The sequence below is a fragment of the Ranitomeya variabilis genome, chromosome 4 (assembly GCF_051348905.1).
Source record: "Ranitomeya variabilis isolate aRanVar5 chromosome 4, aRanVar5.hap1, whole genome shotgun sequence".
NCBI classification, from domain to species: domain Eukaryota; kingdom Metazoa; phylum Chordata; class Amphibia; order Anura; family Dendrobatidae; genus Ranitomeya; species Ranitomeya variabilis.
This window is the reverse complement of record NC_135235.1, coordinates 663,259,818-663,277,776: the sequence shown is the minus strand read 5'-3', so window position 1 is coordinate 663,277,776 and position 17,959 is coordinate 663,259,818. Positions and strand designations below refer to the sequence as shown.

General features: G+C 44.1%; 2 protein-coding genes across 4 annotated transcripts in view; both read left to right on the top strand.

Moving 5' to 3' along the window:
- LOC143766215 (uncharacterized) overlaps window positions 1-17,543 on the top strand; it is a 37,555-nt gene extending 20,012 nt beyond the window's left edge. For both annotated transcript variants that reach the window (XM_077253720.1, XM_077253719.1), the window contains exon 7: window positions 9,701-17,543. In XM_077253720.1, the coding sequence (XP_077109835.1) occupies window positions 9,701-11,268 (1,568 nt within the window). In that variant the 3' untranslated portion in view covers window positions 11,269-17,543. The remainder of the gene's footprint in view (window positions 1-9,700) is intronic.
- Window positions 1-17,959, top strand: part of LOC143766212 (uncharacterized) — a 687,372-nt gene that overhangs the window by 406,077 nt on the left and 263,336 nt on the right. The window lies entirely within an intron of this gene.

Below are 17,959 nucleotides of genomic sequence, written 5' to 3'. Positions count from 1 at the left end.
CATTGCCATGCGGAGAACCGATATATTAGCCGGGGGTGGATTATAAACACATAATATCACATATTCTCGCGTATTAATAAAGGCATGTACAAAAACAAAGCGACCTTCGGGATCACGTCGTGCTTCCCTAGCCTCCCACCTAACATTCTTATGTATCAACAGAGAAACCCCTCTGGAATAACTAGTATGGAATGCGTGAAGGGACCATTGCACCCACGGCTTTTGTGTACATTTAACTGTATCTCTGGTCAAATGTGTCTCCACGAGTGCTACAATATGGGGATGATACCTTTTAATCTGAGAAAATACCTTGATTCTCTTACGGGGGGTCTTAATACCCCGTATATTCCATGTCAGATATACAATCTCAGACCCCATATCCACGCGGAAAAAAAAAGAATAACATACATCGCAACTTGGGCAAGGATCAGGAACATCACGCAGAGCATAAAATTATTATTGGCGACTAGCAAACATATCAAACAGTCAAAACTAATGTAAAAACCCAAACAAAACAAAATTTGAACAGTAGAGGAGTATAATCTTGCACTCCTACAGTCAAATAGAAAAGGGGATACCCTCACTGGAACCAGCGTCCGGTATTGTTGATAAACTCAGCACCAATACGAAAAGCTCCAATTTGTGTTGCTATTGGGTGAGGAGATCAGCTTAGGAGTCCGGCACACTAGACCCCTTGTATGTCCGCAACCATTCAGTTACCTCCGCTGGGTCAGTAAAGAACAAGGAGGAGCCTTCATGGACAATGCGGAGTCGAGCTGGGTAAAGCATGGAGTAGATGATGTTCTTATCCCTGAGCCGTTTTTTAACTTCCACAAATCGGACTCGCTGCTTTTGAAGTTCCATGGAAAAATCCGGGAAAATTGAAATAGTAGCGTTATTGAATTTAATAGGGCTCTTCTGTCTTGCTAAGCGGAGAATAGCATCTCTGTCTCTGCAATTGAGGAGACGCGCCAAGAAGGGCCGAGGTGGAGTTCCAGGAGGTGGAGGTCTCGTTGGGACCCGATGGGCCCTTTCCACGGAAAATGTTGAGGAGAATCCATCTCCCAGGGAGGTTTTAAGCCAATCCTCTAGAAATTGCTCAGGTTGCTGACCCTCCGAACGTTCTGGTAAGCCAATAATTCAAATGTTATTACGGCGTAATCTGTTTTCCAGGTCATCTGCCTTTTGCTTCCAGGCATTTACAGAGCCGGCGGCCTTTGAGAGCTTAGCCTGCATTGGGGTAATGGTGTCCTCTATCTGAGACACTCTCGTTTCAACCTCTGAGATACGCCCTCTCATAGCCTGCATATCATGTCGCAAGCGGCCCACTTCAGTATGTACATCTTCTATTTTCTCAGTGAGAGAGGACCTGGTGAGGGATATAGCTTGCATCAATTGCTCAGATGCTTGCTTAAGAGTTAGTTCGCCTTGTTCCCCCTCCTCATTACTGTCAGAAGGGCGACTTTTGCGCTGATTCTGGGAGGGGTTATTTCTGAGAGTACGCACATTATCAGGGGCATCTTCTCTGGCATATTTCTTTAACTTGTCAGCAGCCCCCCCTCCTTTAGAATGTTGCATGGCGGTTAATAGAGGGTCTCCACAAAAGGACCAAGCTTGTGGTCTATTCTCCAATATCAGAGCAGGGTCAGACACTAGGATATACCTCAGGGAGGCAGTTAGATAGGTAGAGAATTGCTAAGTATGTGTAGGAGCAACAGCTAAGAATTTATCCAGGCACCGAGTCCCAGAGCAGCCCACAGCCCCCACAGGCAACACAGTAGGGAGGGGGGGGATAATCCCTCCAGAGTTATGGCGCCGACAGGAGTATATCTGATAAGGGGGGCGCAGGGCCCAATCTTCCAGGGCACACACCGCACCACCCTTTTATGATTGCAGGCTTTGGCTCAATTCCTGAACTGCACCGCGGCTGTACTATATAGCGCTGCTCTCCCCGCTGCTGGAGTGCGCGCTGTGATATTGGCTGCAGCCTCTCCAGGGACCGCCCGCCGCCCCAGACCCGGCACCTGTTTCCTCCTCGATGTTCCACAGCGTCCCTGCTGTATGTAAATGTCCGCTCCGTCTCAGGGGAATGTACCCGGCTTCGTTCGCCGTCGGCGCTGTGTCCTTCCCGCCGGAGCCGCGCTCCAAGATGGCCGCCGCAGCTCAGGGACTTTGCCGCTCACTCGGGCCGCCGCTGTTACCGGCGTCTTGGGACTCCGAAACCACAGCCCAGGGGGTCACCGGTCTCCCGAGGTCCAGAGGCACCGCTCCAGCCGGTGCAAAGTGTAGATCAGGGGGATTAATGGCAGGATTTTGACCAGGATATCAGGAGCTTCCAGAAGGTGCGTCCTCTCTGCTAGCTTACATAGCCACGCCCCTTGGTATCTTTATGTTTGAAGCATGATATGTGGGAAAAGGTTGAAAAGTTCAAGGGGGCCGAATACTTTTGCAAGGTACTGTATAAGCACTTGGGAAGAATAAATCATTTTAATTAATCCAACTCTGCCCGCCACAGACAAGGGAAGTCGGGACCATATCTCAAACTTTTTCCTCATCATATCTCCCAAAGGTTATATATTATCCTTAAGGTCTCCAATCGGATTTTGATTAATTATGATGCCTAAATACTTACATTTTTGTACTAGTTGTAAACCACACAGCACGGGTACAGTTATTTTATCTACTAGCGGCATAATCACAGATTTACTCCAATTTTAAGAACAGACAATTCCCCAAAACAATTAATAAGGTCAATTGCCCATGGAAGAGATTGCTCTATTTTATCCAGAAAGAGTACCAGATCATCAGCATATAATCCCACCTTATCAACCCTAGAATTTATATTGATTCCCTCCACCACAGGATCCTGTCTAATTGCAAGTGCAATTGGCTCAATCGCGAGAGCAAAGAGCATTGGGGATAGTGGGCAGCCCTGTCTAGTTCCCCTACCCAGGTCAAAATACTCCGATAGCAAGCCATTAACAAGGATATTAGCTCTGGGCATATGATAAAGTAGTTCAATCCACCTGCAAAATTTGTGTGAGAAACCAAATTTCAGAAGCACACGTTGCAAAAATTTCCACTCCATTGAATCAAAAGCCTTTGCAGTATCTAAAGAGTTATCGCCCAAGGCTTCTCATACTTGTGTCCTATCTCAGAACCTGCACCCTTCTAATATTAGAGGAGGTGGATCTTCCTGGCATAAAGCCAGATTGATCTTCATGTACTATACTTAGTATTACTGATTTAAGTCTATTAGGTATAAGTTTAGTGAGTATTTTATAGTCTGTGTTGAGCAGAGATATGGGGCGGTAAGAGCTACACTCCTCAGCAGGTTTATCTGGCTTTGGTATTACCACCATAGTGGCATCATAAAAGGATTGGGGGAGCAAATGTCTTGCAAGTGTTTCAGAAAGGGTTTGCAGGAGAACCGGCCCTATCTGATCTAGATATTTTTTATATAGTTCTATGGTCATGCCATCAGGGCCCGGGGTTTTCTCATTGGAGAGAGACATGGCTGCTTCCCAAATTTCCTCCAATGTGATATCTCTATCTAAAAAGGCCCGATCCTCACAGGAAAGTTTGGGAAACTCTATATGGTCCAAGTATTCGTCAATATCTCCAATAGCATGATTCAGTTGGGAGTCATATAACTCTTTAAAATATCCGTCAAATCTGTTTGCAATTTGGTCAGATATAAGCAGCGGAGTTCCCTCCACTGTATTGATGGCCAGAATGGATGGAGACATTTCATTTTGATGGACCATATATGCCAAGAATTTACTCGACTGGTTTCCTAATTCAAAATAAGTTTGTTTAGAGAAAAAAGTTTTCTCTGGGCTTTCTCCTTCAAATGCGTCAGGTACTCACTCCCTTTACCAAGCCATCTATGCAATGAATCATCAGAGGGATTATTGATATATTCAGCATCCAACAATTTACATTCCTCAGCCAGTCTCTGCTCCCCAATACAGGATTCTCTTTTAATATATGAAATTGTAGATCTGACACATCCCCCCCCAAATATGCTTTAAGTGTATCTCACACTACTAATCTATTGGGGAAATCAGCATGGTCTGTTACAAATACCTCTAATTGGTCTACTATTCTATCATGTTCCCCTATAAGGGATAACCAAAATGGGTGTATGCGGAACCTCTTGGGTCTGTTGGGGCCACTTAAATGAAGGCATATCATCAATGGAGCATGATCTGACACTGCCCTAGGGAGCTACTCAATTTCACGCATATCTGATAGTACAGCATTTTTCCGAATGCATGGTCAATTCTGGACAAACAACGAACCGCTGGCATGTAACAGGAGAATTCCTTCTTAAAGGGATGCTGCTGTCTCCACAAATCAACCCAGCCCATCTCCCTTATAAAAGCCTCCAACATAGTAGTGTCCTGACTACTAGGCCTAGAGTTTGCAGCGCTCAGTCTATCCAAATAGATGTTAAGAACCATATTAAAATCATCCATGCATAACTTCTTAGTATCAGGATACTGACATACACAAACCGCAGCGTGCTGAAGTACATCCATTTTAGCCGGTGGCGGGTTATAAATATTAAGCAGTACATAAGGCACCATATCTATAAATAATAATAATAATTAATAATATCTATAAATGCATAAATAAAAAGATATTCCTTCCGGGGGTCTCTCTTAACCATTTGAATCGACCATCGCAGATATTTATGTATCATAATGACTACCCCCCTAGAACAGGACATGTGTGTAGCATGTTTTTGCCATTGTATCCAAAGTTTAATCATTCTGAATATAGTGTCTGGTGTTAGGTGGGTTTCTTGAAGACATATTATCTGAGCCTGTGTTTTACGTATTTGAGAGAATATCATATTCCGTTTCCTAGCGGTCACCAGTCCCCTAATGTGCCATGTAAGTAGTTTAAGTTACATAGTTACATAGTTATTAAGGTTGAAGGAAGACTTTAAGTCACGCCATATAGACTTTGTAGAGAATTTTTACACAGAATAATACTCACTTTTGGAGTGTTCATATCCATCACATACAAACCATTCCTGGACGGTAAAGTATAGGTGCAATGCTGGTCATTAACTAAATTTCCAATTGAATTAAAGGGAACCTGTCACCCCCAAAATCGAAGATGAGGTAAGCCCACCGGCATCAGGGGCTTATCTACAGCATTCTGTAATGCTGTAGATAAGCCCCCGATGTATCCTGAGAGATGAGAAAAAGAGGTTAGATTATACTAGCCCAGGGGCGGTCCCGCTTCTGTTCTGGTCCGATGGGCGTCGCGGACCGGTCCAGGGCCCCTCATCTTCTTACGATGACGTCCTCTTCTTGTCCTCATGCTGCGGCTCCGGCGCAGGCATACTTTGCCCTGTTGAGGGCAGAGCAAAGTACTGCAGTGCGCAGGCATCGGGAAAGGTCAGAGAGGCCCAGTGCCTGCGCACTGCAGTACTTTTCTCTGCCCTCAACAGGGCAAAGTACGCCTGTGCCGCAGCATGAGGACAAGAAGAGGACGTCATCCTATGAAGATGGGAGGCCCCGGACCCGACCGCGACGGATACATCGGGGGCTTAACTACAGCATTACAGAATGCTGTAGATAAGCCCCTGATGCTGGTGGGCTTACCTCATCTTCGATTTTGGGGGTGACAGGTTTCCTTTAAGAAACATTGACCAGTAATTATTATTATTATTATTTATTGTTATAGCGCCATTTATTCCATGGCGCTTTACATGTGAGGAGGGGTATACATAATAAAAACAAGTACAATAATCTTAAACAATACAAGTCATAACTGGTACAGGAGGAGAGAGGACCCTGCCCGCGAAGGCTCACAATCTACAAGGGATGGGTGAGAATACAGTAGGTGAGGATAGAGCTGGTCATGCAGCGGTTTGGTCGATCGGTGGTTACTGCAGGTTGTAGGCTTGTCGGAAGAGGTGGGTCTTCAGGCTCTTTTTGAAGGTTTCGATGGTAGGCGAGAGTCTGATGTGTTGTGGTAGAGGGTTCCAGAGTAGAGGTGATACGCGAGAGAAATCTTGTATACGATTGTGGGAAGAGGAGGTAAGAGGGGAGTAGAGAAGGAGATCTTGTGAGGATCGGAGGTTGCGTAAGTACCGGGAGACGAGGTCACAGATGTATGGAGGAGACAGGTTGTGGATGGCTTTGTACATCATGGTTAGGGTTTTGTAGTGGAGTCTCTGGGCAATGGGGAGCCAGTAAAGGGATTGACAGAGGGGAGAGGCCGGGGAATAGCGGGGGGGACAGGTGGATTAGTCGGGCAGCAGAGTTTAGAATAGATTGGAGGGATGCGAGAGTGTTAGAGGGGAGGCCACAGAGCAGGAGGTTGCAGTAGTCAAGGCGAGAGATGATGAGGGCATGGACTAGGGTTTTTGCAGATTCTTGGTTGAGGAATGTACAAAATGAGGAATGATCATAAAAGTACAAGAGATGCCTATAAACTTCTCCAAACTGAAGCATAGGCATAATTAGAATTCTCATACTCTTTTTCCATCAATCCGAATCACCAATGACAAATATATCGGATGTAGTGCATGCCTTAAAGTGATTTCCCCAACTCCCCTCCCCCCTCCATTTCTCCCCCCCACCCCTCCATTTCTCACCCCCATACCTCGGGAGGGCACCCACAGAATTATTGGTCCGATCCCTTAGTTTTTACTAGACCCTAAGGGTAACCAAGTTCTCAGACCAGGAAGCATGACATTAGCTCCCCAGAGATGGATGCCCTGCCATCCCCCCATTACAGATTATTCTGTCAACCTCCCTTAGGGACAGGAGCTTGGGTGGCTATATACTCAAGACATCACCACAGTCCCAAAGGGAAGTCTATTCAGAAGGGGGGGAGATGTGACAATATCAGCTCAACTATTAACAAATCTATATGGAAATAAGCAGTAATAAAAGTGTAACAATTAACCATTACAGTGACCCAGTCCAGGCATGAGTATAAGTATTGCAAGAGATTAAGAGCAATAGTATGTTAAGGTCAAGTCAATATTCACCATCAGGAGTGTAAAGTTCAGCGCACAAAATAAAATTTTACCATACTGACATGGATTATTATTACTACTTCTGGCGACTTTCTCTCTTGGAGATCCACTCCTCTGCTTCGGTTTCTGAAAGAAAATTACTCTCTCACCATCTAGTACCCTAAGCCTGGCTGGGTTCGCCATTGAATAAATCACATTGGAACTTTTCAGGCGTATCTTAACTGAAGTAAACGAGGCTCTTCGTTTCTGCAAATCTGCTGAAAAGTCTGGAAACAACATTACAGTGACACCTTCATGTTTAATAACTTGGGCCTTTTGTGCCAATTGCAGGATATAGTCTCTGTCTTTCCTGTTGAATAATCTGGCCAGTAGGGGTCTAGGAGGAGCTCCTGGAGGATTCAGTTTCCCAGGTACACGGTGTGCCCTCTCCACCGCATACACGGCAGGAAAGGTGGCCTCCGGAAATAGATTGCGCATCCATCTTTCCACGAAGTCGCTGGGGTTATTTCCTTCTGCCCTTTCCGGCAGTCCAAATAAATGGATATTGTTTCTCCTCAGCCTACTCTCCAGGTCATCATGTTTTTGTACGCACAGTTCCAGTTTTTGTTCTATCACTCTGATACGCTAAGGTAAAGGTGCTGTTTGGTCATCCAGACTCGAGATTCTGTCCTCTGCTTGTCGGACTTTCTCTCCCAGGTTTGACATGTCATTGCGGAGGAGCCCCAGGTCAGTCTTGACTTCTTCAATTTTCCCCGTCAAGGAAGCTGTACTGCCTTGTAAGGCCATTAGCAATTGTGCGGATACCTGTTTCAGAGTGGGCTCTGGAGCCATATCTTCTGATTCCTGTAACATTGATGCCTCTTCTTGAGTTGAGGGTCTCTGCATGGTTGTCGAGTTAGCTCCGCTGGCGTAGATCCTCAGTTTTTCAGCTGCAGATTGCGATTTGTTAGGACTCATGATACCTTCCCAAAAGTGGCGTTTCAAACTGCCGTATACTTAGGCAGGGGTTCGGTGTTGGTGCAAATGCCAGGGAGAGCTCAGCGACGCACGTCCGCTCGCCTCAGCGTCCTGGCCACGCCCCTAAGATTTTTTTTTATTATTTTACCAAATTTTTATATTTTCTTTTTTTATTTGTATCTCTTTCTGGATTCTTTTCTTCTATTTTTTTTCCTTTCTGCTAGTCTAAATTTAATTGAAAAAAAAATTACGCCAAAAAGTCACACAAACACCTAAATAAAATTTGATACATACACCACGAACATGAAAAAATGTTTCGCTTTTCCTTAACAAGGTATTCAGCTAAGGAGACATAAGTCTTCCTTGCCTCCGACACTGATAGTGAAGGAGAGGATGCCACCTTCCTTTTATTTTTCCTTCTCCTCTTCATCAAATGATGCTGAACCGCCACGCAGACTCCCTTGGATAGAAACTGAGACATCGCCCATGTTTAGTCACCCCATATAGACCTCACCTCCCGAAAATTATGAGCCACAGATTCCTGATTTTGTGGTGCAATCAGGAATCCAGTTTGACATTACTGGCTCCACAGAAATTGACTATTCCAAAGTCTTTTTCACTGACAATTTTTTACTTCTCATTGTGTCCCAGACAATTCTGTACACCCAACAATTTTTATCCCCAAATCCCACTTCATCATTTGACATCTGGACCTCTGTAGACTCCGTGGAAAAGAAGTTTTGGTACCTTGTTCTCCACATGGGGATAGTGAAGAAGACAGAAATTCATCAATATTAGATCACTACCTGACAGATGGTATAAGACTTACACGTTTAGCAACAAGTTTTTATATGGTAAATTAAATTTACAGAACCTATTTTTGGGGTTAAAAAAAATCGCTTTTGAAAGTACTTTGAGGGGCTTAGAGTTTGGAAAATACAAAATCAGGAGTCCTCAATAAATGGGTCAGGATCACAAAAGCATCAAATACTCAAGGCGGGAGCTCAGAACACAGAACTGAACCAGAGGAGAAAAAGGCTGAATCTGGCAGCTTCCAGCTATATACTTTAAGCTTTAATAGGGAGTGTTGCTTTTCAATTACCGAAAGCGGGGAGGTAATTATTACAGTTGGACAGCACACACACCCATACTGCCAGACTGGATGGTAGTACTAGTCCTGGCCATCCTATTCTTAGTGGCTGGTTCCAACGTCTCCTCCATCACTTGGGCCGCCTGCAGAATGAATCATGGTCGCCACTGGTGATAGAAGCAGACATTACAGGAGCAGATTCCAGAGGATATGTGACACACCATTTGTAATGTTACAGCATGGCAGAAAACCAGAGCAGTAGAACACATCATAAGGTGACTCCATTTAGTAAATCATAACCATCAGTTATGCTATAGGAGTAATGACTATTTTGACACCTGAGTGGAGGGTTTTTTTTGCAGCATAATTAAACGTTTTTATTAGTATCATTTTCACCTACATAACATTTTTTGGTGGCTTTTTATTCCAATATTTGGTAGGCAGAATGAACAAAGAGTTGATTTCTACATTCCACTTGTTCATGCTATGATGTCTTTTATTAGACTGTGAACTGTCATTGTCTTCATGAATAATTCAGTTTTAATACATAGCTTCTCATTTCTATGGACATTTTGAGCAAAAATGTTCAAAATATGAATTTCAATCATATTTTATTAAAAAATAATAATTTGTTTTATTCTTGGCAGATGACTGTACCAGGAGATCAGAGGAACAATTTATATCTTCAATTTTTAATTCAGATAACCTCGAGATCAGACAGGATACAATTGAAGTGACTGCCATTACTCCAGATACACCATCATCCCTTCACAGCAAATATCTATTGTCTGATCCTTTGGAAAAGGTCTTATCTTATGATTCATTACACACTACTGATACAACTAAAAGTCAGAAAAGAGGCATTAAAAAAAGAACTGTTCTTAAAGCAAAGAAGACAATTTCAAGTTCAGAACATGGACATGGTTTTCCCCTTGAATCATCTTTTGTTAAACATCAAAAAATTCACATAGAGGAGAAGAGATTTTCTTGTTCCAAATGTGGGAGAAATTTTAGTCAGGAATCAGATCTGGTTAGGCACCAGATAACTCATATTGGGGAGAATCCATATTCATGTTCAGAATGTGGTAAATGTTTTAAAGTGAGATCAAAACTTAACAGACATCAGAAAACTCACACAGGTGAGAAGCCACATAAATGTTCAGAATGTGGGAAATGTTTTAACCGTAAATCTTATCTTGTTATTCACCAGAGAACTCACACAGGGGAGCAGCCATATTCATGTTCAGAATGTGGAAAATGTTATGGACACAGATCACATCTTGTTACACACCAGAGAACTCACACAGGGGAAAAGCCGTTTTCATGTTTAGAATGTGGGAAATGTTTTGTATATAAATCACATCTTGTTAGACACCAGAGAAGTCACACAGGGGAGAAGCCTTTTTCATGTTCAGAATGTGGGAAATGTTTTAGCCGGAATTCTTGTCTTGTTATTCACCAAAGAACTCACACTGGGAAGAAGGCACATTCATGTTCAGAATGTGGAAAATGTTATGGACAAAGATCGCATCTTGTTACACACCAGAGAGCTCACAAAGGGGAAAAGCCTTTTTCATGTTCAGTATGTGGGAAATGTTTTGTAGAGAAATCACATTGTGTTAGACACCAGAGAACTCACACAGGGGAGAAGCCTTATACCTGTTCAGAATGTGGGAAATGCTTTACTAGTAAACCACTTCTTGTTGCACATCAAAGAACTCACACAGGGGAGAAACCATATTCATGTTCAGAATGTGAGAAATGTTTTTTATATAAATCATATCTTGTTAGACATCAAAGAACTCACACAGGGGAGAAGCCTTTTTCATGTTCAGAATGTGGGAAATGTTTTGCACGTAAATTACATCTTAATAGACACCAGAAAATTCACACTGGGGAGAAACCATTTTCATGTTCAGAATGTGTGAAAAGTTTTTTATATAAATCATATCTTGTTAGACATCAGAAAACTCACACAGGGGAGAAGCCTTTTTCATGTTCAGAATGTGGGAAATGTTTTACAAGTAAATTATTTCTTGTTGCGCATGAAAGAGTTCACACAGAGGAAAATCCATATTCATGTTTAGAATGTGGGAAATGTTTTTTATATAAATCATATCTTGTTAGACACCAGAGAACTCATACTAGGAAGAAGCCTTTTGTTCAGAATGTGAGAAATGTTTTACCCAAAAATGGCACCTTCTTAAACATCTAAAATCTCACACGGAGGGACCCATTATCAGACCTAGAATGTGAAAAATGAAAGTATATTTTGTTGACCGTCAAACATAATGCACACAGGGAGAAACTACAATAGGGAAAATAAGTATTTGATACAATGGCGATTTTGTTTGTGTACCTACGATAAAAATTACAGACCTCTCCATTCTTTGTAGGTGAAACAACTTGGGAAATCGGCAGTGTATCAAATACTTATTTTCCCCACTGTATATATGTTACTGACAAAAACCACATAACAGACAGTCTTATAATAAAATGCGAAGGGAAATTACTTTACTGCATTTCTTGGACTATTAGATGCACTTTTTAACACATAAAAATCTGGCTAATAAGTTAGCCTCTCTTGTAGTCTGGAGGCAGTCTCCTGTGATGGAGGATAACATTGAGGCAGTGTAAATGTGCATATGTAGCATAGCTGTGTGTATGTAAATGTGTAGCTGTAGCAGAACTGTGTGTAAATGTAAATGTGCAGATGTAGAAGAGCTGAGTGTGCATGCACTGTCCAGCAGTGTGTGTGCATATATGTGATCTGCAGTGTTCATTTCTGTCAGTTCTGTGACATTATATGTAAATATAACACATTGTGCAGAGAAACACTTACAATAGGTGTACTTCCCTATTCTACCCTAATGCATTACAATTAGTGATATTGACCCCGCCACTTTACACCATGAGAGAAGATTTAATTAGTAGAAAATAGGGAAAACATTTTTCTACTTTCTAAACCTGGGGCGCGTCTTATGGTAAAGTATGTCTGTATCGCTGGTGGATGGGGACCCACTGCGCCACAGGCCAGGCTTACCCTGGATGGGCGTAACTTTGTGTCTATTGAATCTTCATAGGGCCTCTGATGTTAAGCACTGGCTGGGCTGCCATTTAGACACCAGGTACCATTCCAGGGCAGCCCCCGGGTCTACACCAGCTGACCGAAATTTCAGAGGTATGACGTATAGGAGTGCGAGACAGAAGCGTAGTCAGACAGTCTGAGCTTGGGGCAGGCATCATTGGTTCACTGTATAAAGCCAGAGTCAGGGATGGAGAAGTCAAACAGAGCGAGTTAACAGGCCATGCCGATAACTGGAGACAGAATATGGTGATACGCATAAGCAGGGTGCTAGCAGGCTAGTGACCAATGTTAGGGCAAGAGGAGCTGACTAATATAGACCCTACTGGCACAGGAGAGGCCAGGGAACCTAATCCCTGCTGGATACAGCAGAGATAAATTCATGCAGAGACCGGCCAAGCCAAAAGGAAACTACATGGTGATGCCAGCTCGACACTCTAGAATAGTAGGGGCAAAGATATTGTCGGCAGGCTCCCAAGACCTCTCCACAGGACCGTCACCCTTCCGACCGACTAGAAAAAAAAAAGGTCCTCCTTCAAAATTTCTTGGAATCCAGGATGTCCTTCACCTCAAATATGTCTTAAGGACCTCAGTAACAAGCATAGGGACAGGAGTAAGGGGCTTGAAAAAGTGGTTTATGACCACCAGTTTTAGGAGTGAGTCATGGAAGGAATTGGGATGTGTAGGCTCACTAGGAGCTGAAGTCTGTAGGTCACTGGATTCTTTGCCTGAGAACCTTGAATGGCCCAAGGTACCAAGAAGCAAGCTTATAAGAAGGCACCTTCAGGGAACTGTTGTGAGATGACAGCCAAACTATATTTTCGGATCACTAATGGGGCGTAGAGCCTCTCTTCTTGTCTGCATGGTATTTTATCCTGGACTTGACCTTAAGGAGGGGAGGTCTGTGTCTGTCTGAAGGAAGTTGCTATGAGAAGAATTAACCTCTGGTACCTTGGAGGAAGCAGACATAGGAGGCAGAATATAAGACTGAGGGCTAGGAATGAACAAAGAATAGAGATGCTCAAGAAGACTCCCCAATGTGGTTGTTCTAAGAAAACTACCCAGGGTAGTAGTTCAGCAGCTTCCAAAAAGCTCTCCAGAATTTAGAAGTGAACTGAATGCCATGATCCGAGACTATGTGGGGAGGAAGGCCATGAGGAGGAAAAGACGTCCTGGAAGAACTGTGTGGCAAGCTTAGGAGCGAGGGAAGACTGTCTAATGGATTGAAATGAGCCATTTTGGAAAGCTACTCAACCACGACCCAAATGGTGTTGGAACCCTTTGCAGATCCATGATGAAATCCATGGCTATGTGTTGCAAGAGGGTGGAAGGCAGTCGCAGAAGGAGACCAACAGGCTTGTCCTTGGAGGACTTGTTTCTGGCAGACTGTGGACAGGCAATCCCAGTTACAAAGTCCTGGACATCATTTACCAGTGATTGCCACCAGAAGTAGCATGCAATCAGCTGAGTGAACTTGCGTATGCCCATATGGCCAGACAACTTGGATTTATGACCCCAAGACAGAATTCTCCTCCTCTTACCAGTAGGGCAAAAGTCCTGCCTAGAGGAATGTCTTTTAAAAGAACTGGGGCAGCCTAAATAATCCATGTCGGGTCAATCATATGCCGAGGCTCCTCTAGGGAATCGGTCACATCAAAGGATCGAGGCAGTGCATCAACTTTGACATTCTTCTCCACAGAACGGAAGTGTAATTCAAGGTTTAAAATGAGCAGAGATGATTTCCCACCTGGCTTGACGAGGATTCATCCTCTGGGTGGACTGCAGGAATGTCAGATTTTTATGGTCCATGTATATTATTACTGATACCCTCCAGTAAATGTTGCCTTCCTTGAGCTCCATTTTGGAGATTAAAAACTGACTTCCCTGAAGAAGTTTTTTACAGGAGCACTGCCTGAGCACCAATAGATGAGGCATCTACCTCAAAGAGAAACTGCTTGTTGGGATCAGAGTGGTGCAGCACGGGAGCACATGCCGAGGCCTCTTTCAAATGCTGAAAGGCTGACTCAGACCAATTTCTGGCATTGCCCCCTAAGGAGATAGGTGCCATAAGGAACGAGAAGTGCCGAATAAATTGCCTGTAGAAATTGGCAAAACTCATGAAGTATGGATGGCGCTCAGACCTTGAGAAAGAGGCCAGGAAACAGCAGAAATCTTCTCTGGATCCATTTCGAGACCTCGATTGGAAGCAATGAGCCGAGGAAAGGCAAAGAGGTTTTTTCAAAGACACATTTGAACAAATTGTCAAACAAATGGTTTTCCCGAAGACGCTGCAGAACTTGACGGATGTGTTTTTTGTGGGAAGGTAGATTAGGGGAGAATATCAGGATTTCGTCCAAATCAACAACCCCAGAAACATAGAGGAGACCCCAAAAGATGTTATTAACGAGCGCCTGAAACACGTTGGGTGCATTTCAAAGCCAGAAGGGAATTGCGAGATATGTGTAGTTCCCATCAGGGGTATTAAAGGCCGTTTTCCATTCATCGCCCTTACAGGCACGAATTAAGTAATAAGCCTCTCACAGATCCAATTTAATGAAGATCTTAGATTAACGGATTTTGTCAAATAGCTTAGAAATCAAAGGCACAGGGTACGTGTTCTTAATAGTAATTTTCTTAAGACAAAGATAGTCTATACAGGGGTATAGGTTACCATCCGTTTTAGTCACGAAGAGGATTTACGGATGAATCCCATGGCTAAATTTTCTTTGATGTATTCAGACATGGCTCTAGTCTCAGGTAGAGATAGGGGATACACCCGTCTCCGGGTTGGTGAAGTGCCAGGAAGAAGATCAATGGCACAATCATAAGGTCTGTGGGGTTGCAGGACCTCAGCCTTCTTTTCACAAAAGAAGTCGGCAAAAGTACAATAATAGAAGGCAAGCTTGGAAGGCCCAGGAGGCAGAGTCTTGGGTGTGACCTTGGCTAGGTAGTTGGAAGCACAGTGTGGTCCCCAATGAAGTACCAGTTCTGAGGACCAGTCACTAACTGGTGTGTGTAGATGCAGCCATGGAACGCCCAGCAGAACAAAATTCACAAATCTGGGTAGCATGTAGAAATAATTTGAGCATGCAGGACTCCATTCCACAGTGTGATAAATCGAACAGGTTCTGCCCAAAGTTGTACCTCAATGGAGGCAACAGTCAGGGGATGATCCACCCGTTGTGTAGGAAGCCGAATTTGACGGACCAGATCCAGGTGAATAAAGTTGCCCGCAGAGCTGGAATACGGCAGCAGTAGAAAGGCACTTCTCCTGCCAGGTCAAAGTAACTTCAGTAGCTTTCAAGAGCAGTTACTGTTACTTAGGGTCGTCTCTACGGCCAACCCTAGATGATGGGGTTTCCTGGTCTTACAAGTCTCTTACCTCCACCATACATACAAATGTTCTCTCTATACCTCTGCTGTCGTTCCTGTGTAGAAAGTTTGGCTTTCTCAAACCGCATCGGCTCAGTGGCTGGTGGTGCAACTTGCGGTAGCAAAAGGAACTGGAAGTTTGAAGCAATACTGGGTGGTCTTCTGACATGAGGAGATGCTGAAATTTGTTCCTGAGCTCAGTCATGGAAGCAGAGATCTATCCTAGTGGCAAGGTGTATAAGGGCGTCAAGCGAGGATGGTAGGTCTCTGCCAGCCAACTCATCCTTGATATGACTAGATAGGCTTTGACAGAAGGTCGCCACCAGGACCTCTTCATTCCAAGCCAGCTCCACCACCAAGGTATGGAATCATAAGTCATACTGGCCATGGTATTCATGCTCTGTCTTAGAGACAAGAGGGATGAAGCAGCAGAGGAGGTGTGGCCTGGAACCTTGAATACCGCTCGGAACATCTCCAGTGACCTCCCAATATCGCTGGTGTCCTGAGCTACACCCTTAAATAATGGGGTTTGTCAGGGCTTGTTCAGACAGCAGAGAGACTATAAACACTGTCTTAGTCTGGTCTGAAGGAAAGAAGTGAAGGTGGAGTGTGAAATAGCTTGGACAGTGTTGAAGCCTTGGCTCTCCTTGGGGTCTCCATCGTAATGGGATGGAAACTGGGGCCTAGCAGTTCCACCACAAACTGGAGAAGTAGATGGTTCCCTTGGAGAGGCTGAGTGTCCAGAGGAGGGTTGGCAACATATAGTAAAAGCGAACATTGTGGAGGACAGACCCTGCTGCTGGTTTGCCACCATATTGATGGCCCGCAACAGCTGGTCTTAACGCTCACACTGAGAGTGGGCCTCCTCATACAATACTTGTACTCTTGGGTTCTCTAGGTCTTGATTTTTCAGGCAGGTCCTTGGCCCGAACAATATGTGATACTGGTGGGTGTGGACTCACTTTGCCATGGGCCAGTCTTACCCTGGAGAGGCATCACTGAGTGACTACAGGGTCTTCACTAGGGCCTGTGATCGTGAGGGTAGGCTGGGCTGCCGTTAGACACCAGCTACCGCTACAGGGCAGTCCCCAGGACTGCAGCTGCCGACCGGAGGATCAGAGGCATGGGTACTAAGTACAGGAGAGCGAGACCAAAGTCTAGTCGGATATTCCGAGGTCAGGGCAGACAGCACGGGTTCACTGCACAAAGCCGGAGTCAGGGATGGAGAAATCAAACAGAGTGGGTAAACTAGTTGGGATGATAACAGGAAACAGAATAAAGAGATATGCATAAGCAGGGTGCTAGCAGGCTAGAAACCAAAGTTCAGGCAAAAAAATTTATAGGAGGAGCTGCATAATATAGACCCTGATGGTACAGGATAGGCCAGAGAACCTAATCTTGGCTGGACACAGCAGAGTTCAATTCCTGCAGAGACCGTCCACTCATCCTTAAGCCAAGTCAAGCAAGGGAGGCAAGAGCCAAACTCAGCAAGACAGCCTCATAGATGGAGAAGCCATGCAGTGACCACAGTGAGTAGGGCAGCACTCAGGATGCATGCGAGTCACAACCATGACAGCATCTTATAATCTGAAAAATGCAGAATTACACTTATATGATTATAATTTAACATAAATGCAGTCACTAATATCTTTCATCTAATAGGCAAATTAAGAGCATGCCTCTGTGTGCACTGAATATTATATATATATATATATATATATATATATATATATATATATATATATATATATATATATATACACCTATACCTTATTTTCTGGTGTATAAGACGACTGGGCTTATAAGACGACCCCCAACTTTTCCATATAAAATGGAATTTGGGATATACCCGCCGTATAAGACGGGGGTCATCTTATATGCCCAGTCATCTTATACGGCGTGTGGTTCCCAGGGTCTGGAGGAGAGGAGACTCTCCTTCAGGCCCTGGGATCCATATTCATGTAAAAAATAATAAAAATAAAAAATATGTTATACTCACCCCTCCAACGGACCCTGGACCTCAGCGGTGCAAGCGGCAGCCTCCGTTCCTAAGAATGCAGTGAGTGAAGGACCTGCGATGACATCGCGGTCACGCGACCGTTCACGTGACCGCGACGTCACCGAAGGTCCTTCACTCACTGCATTCTTAGGAACGGAGGCTGCCGCTTGCACCGGTGAGGTCCTGAGGTCCAGGGTCTATCGGAGGGGTGAGTATATCCATTTTTTTTTTTTTTTTTTATTCCTTATTTTTTACATGAATATGGATCCCAGGGCCTGAAGGAGAGTCTCCTCTCCTTCAGACCCTGGGAACCATCCAGGATCGCTCTGTGCACCCGTACCCAGCGTATAAGACGACCCCCGACTTTTGGGACAATTTTTAGGGGTTAAAAAGTCGTCTTATACGCCGGAAAATACGATATATATATATATATATATATATATATATATA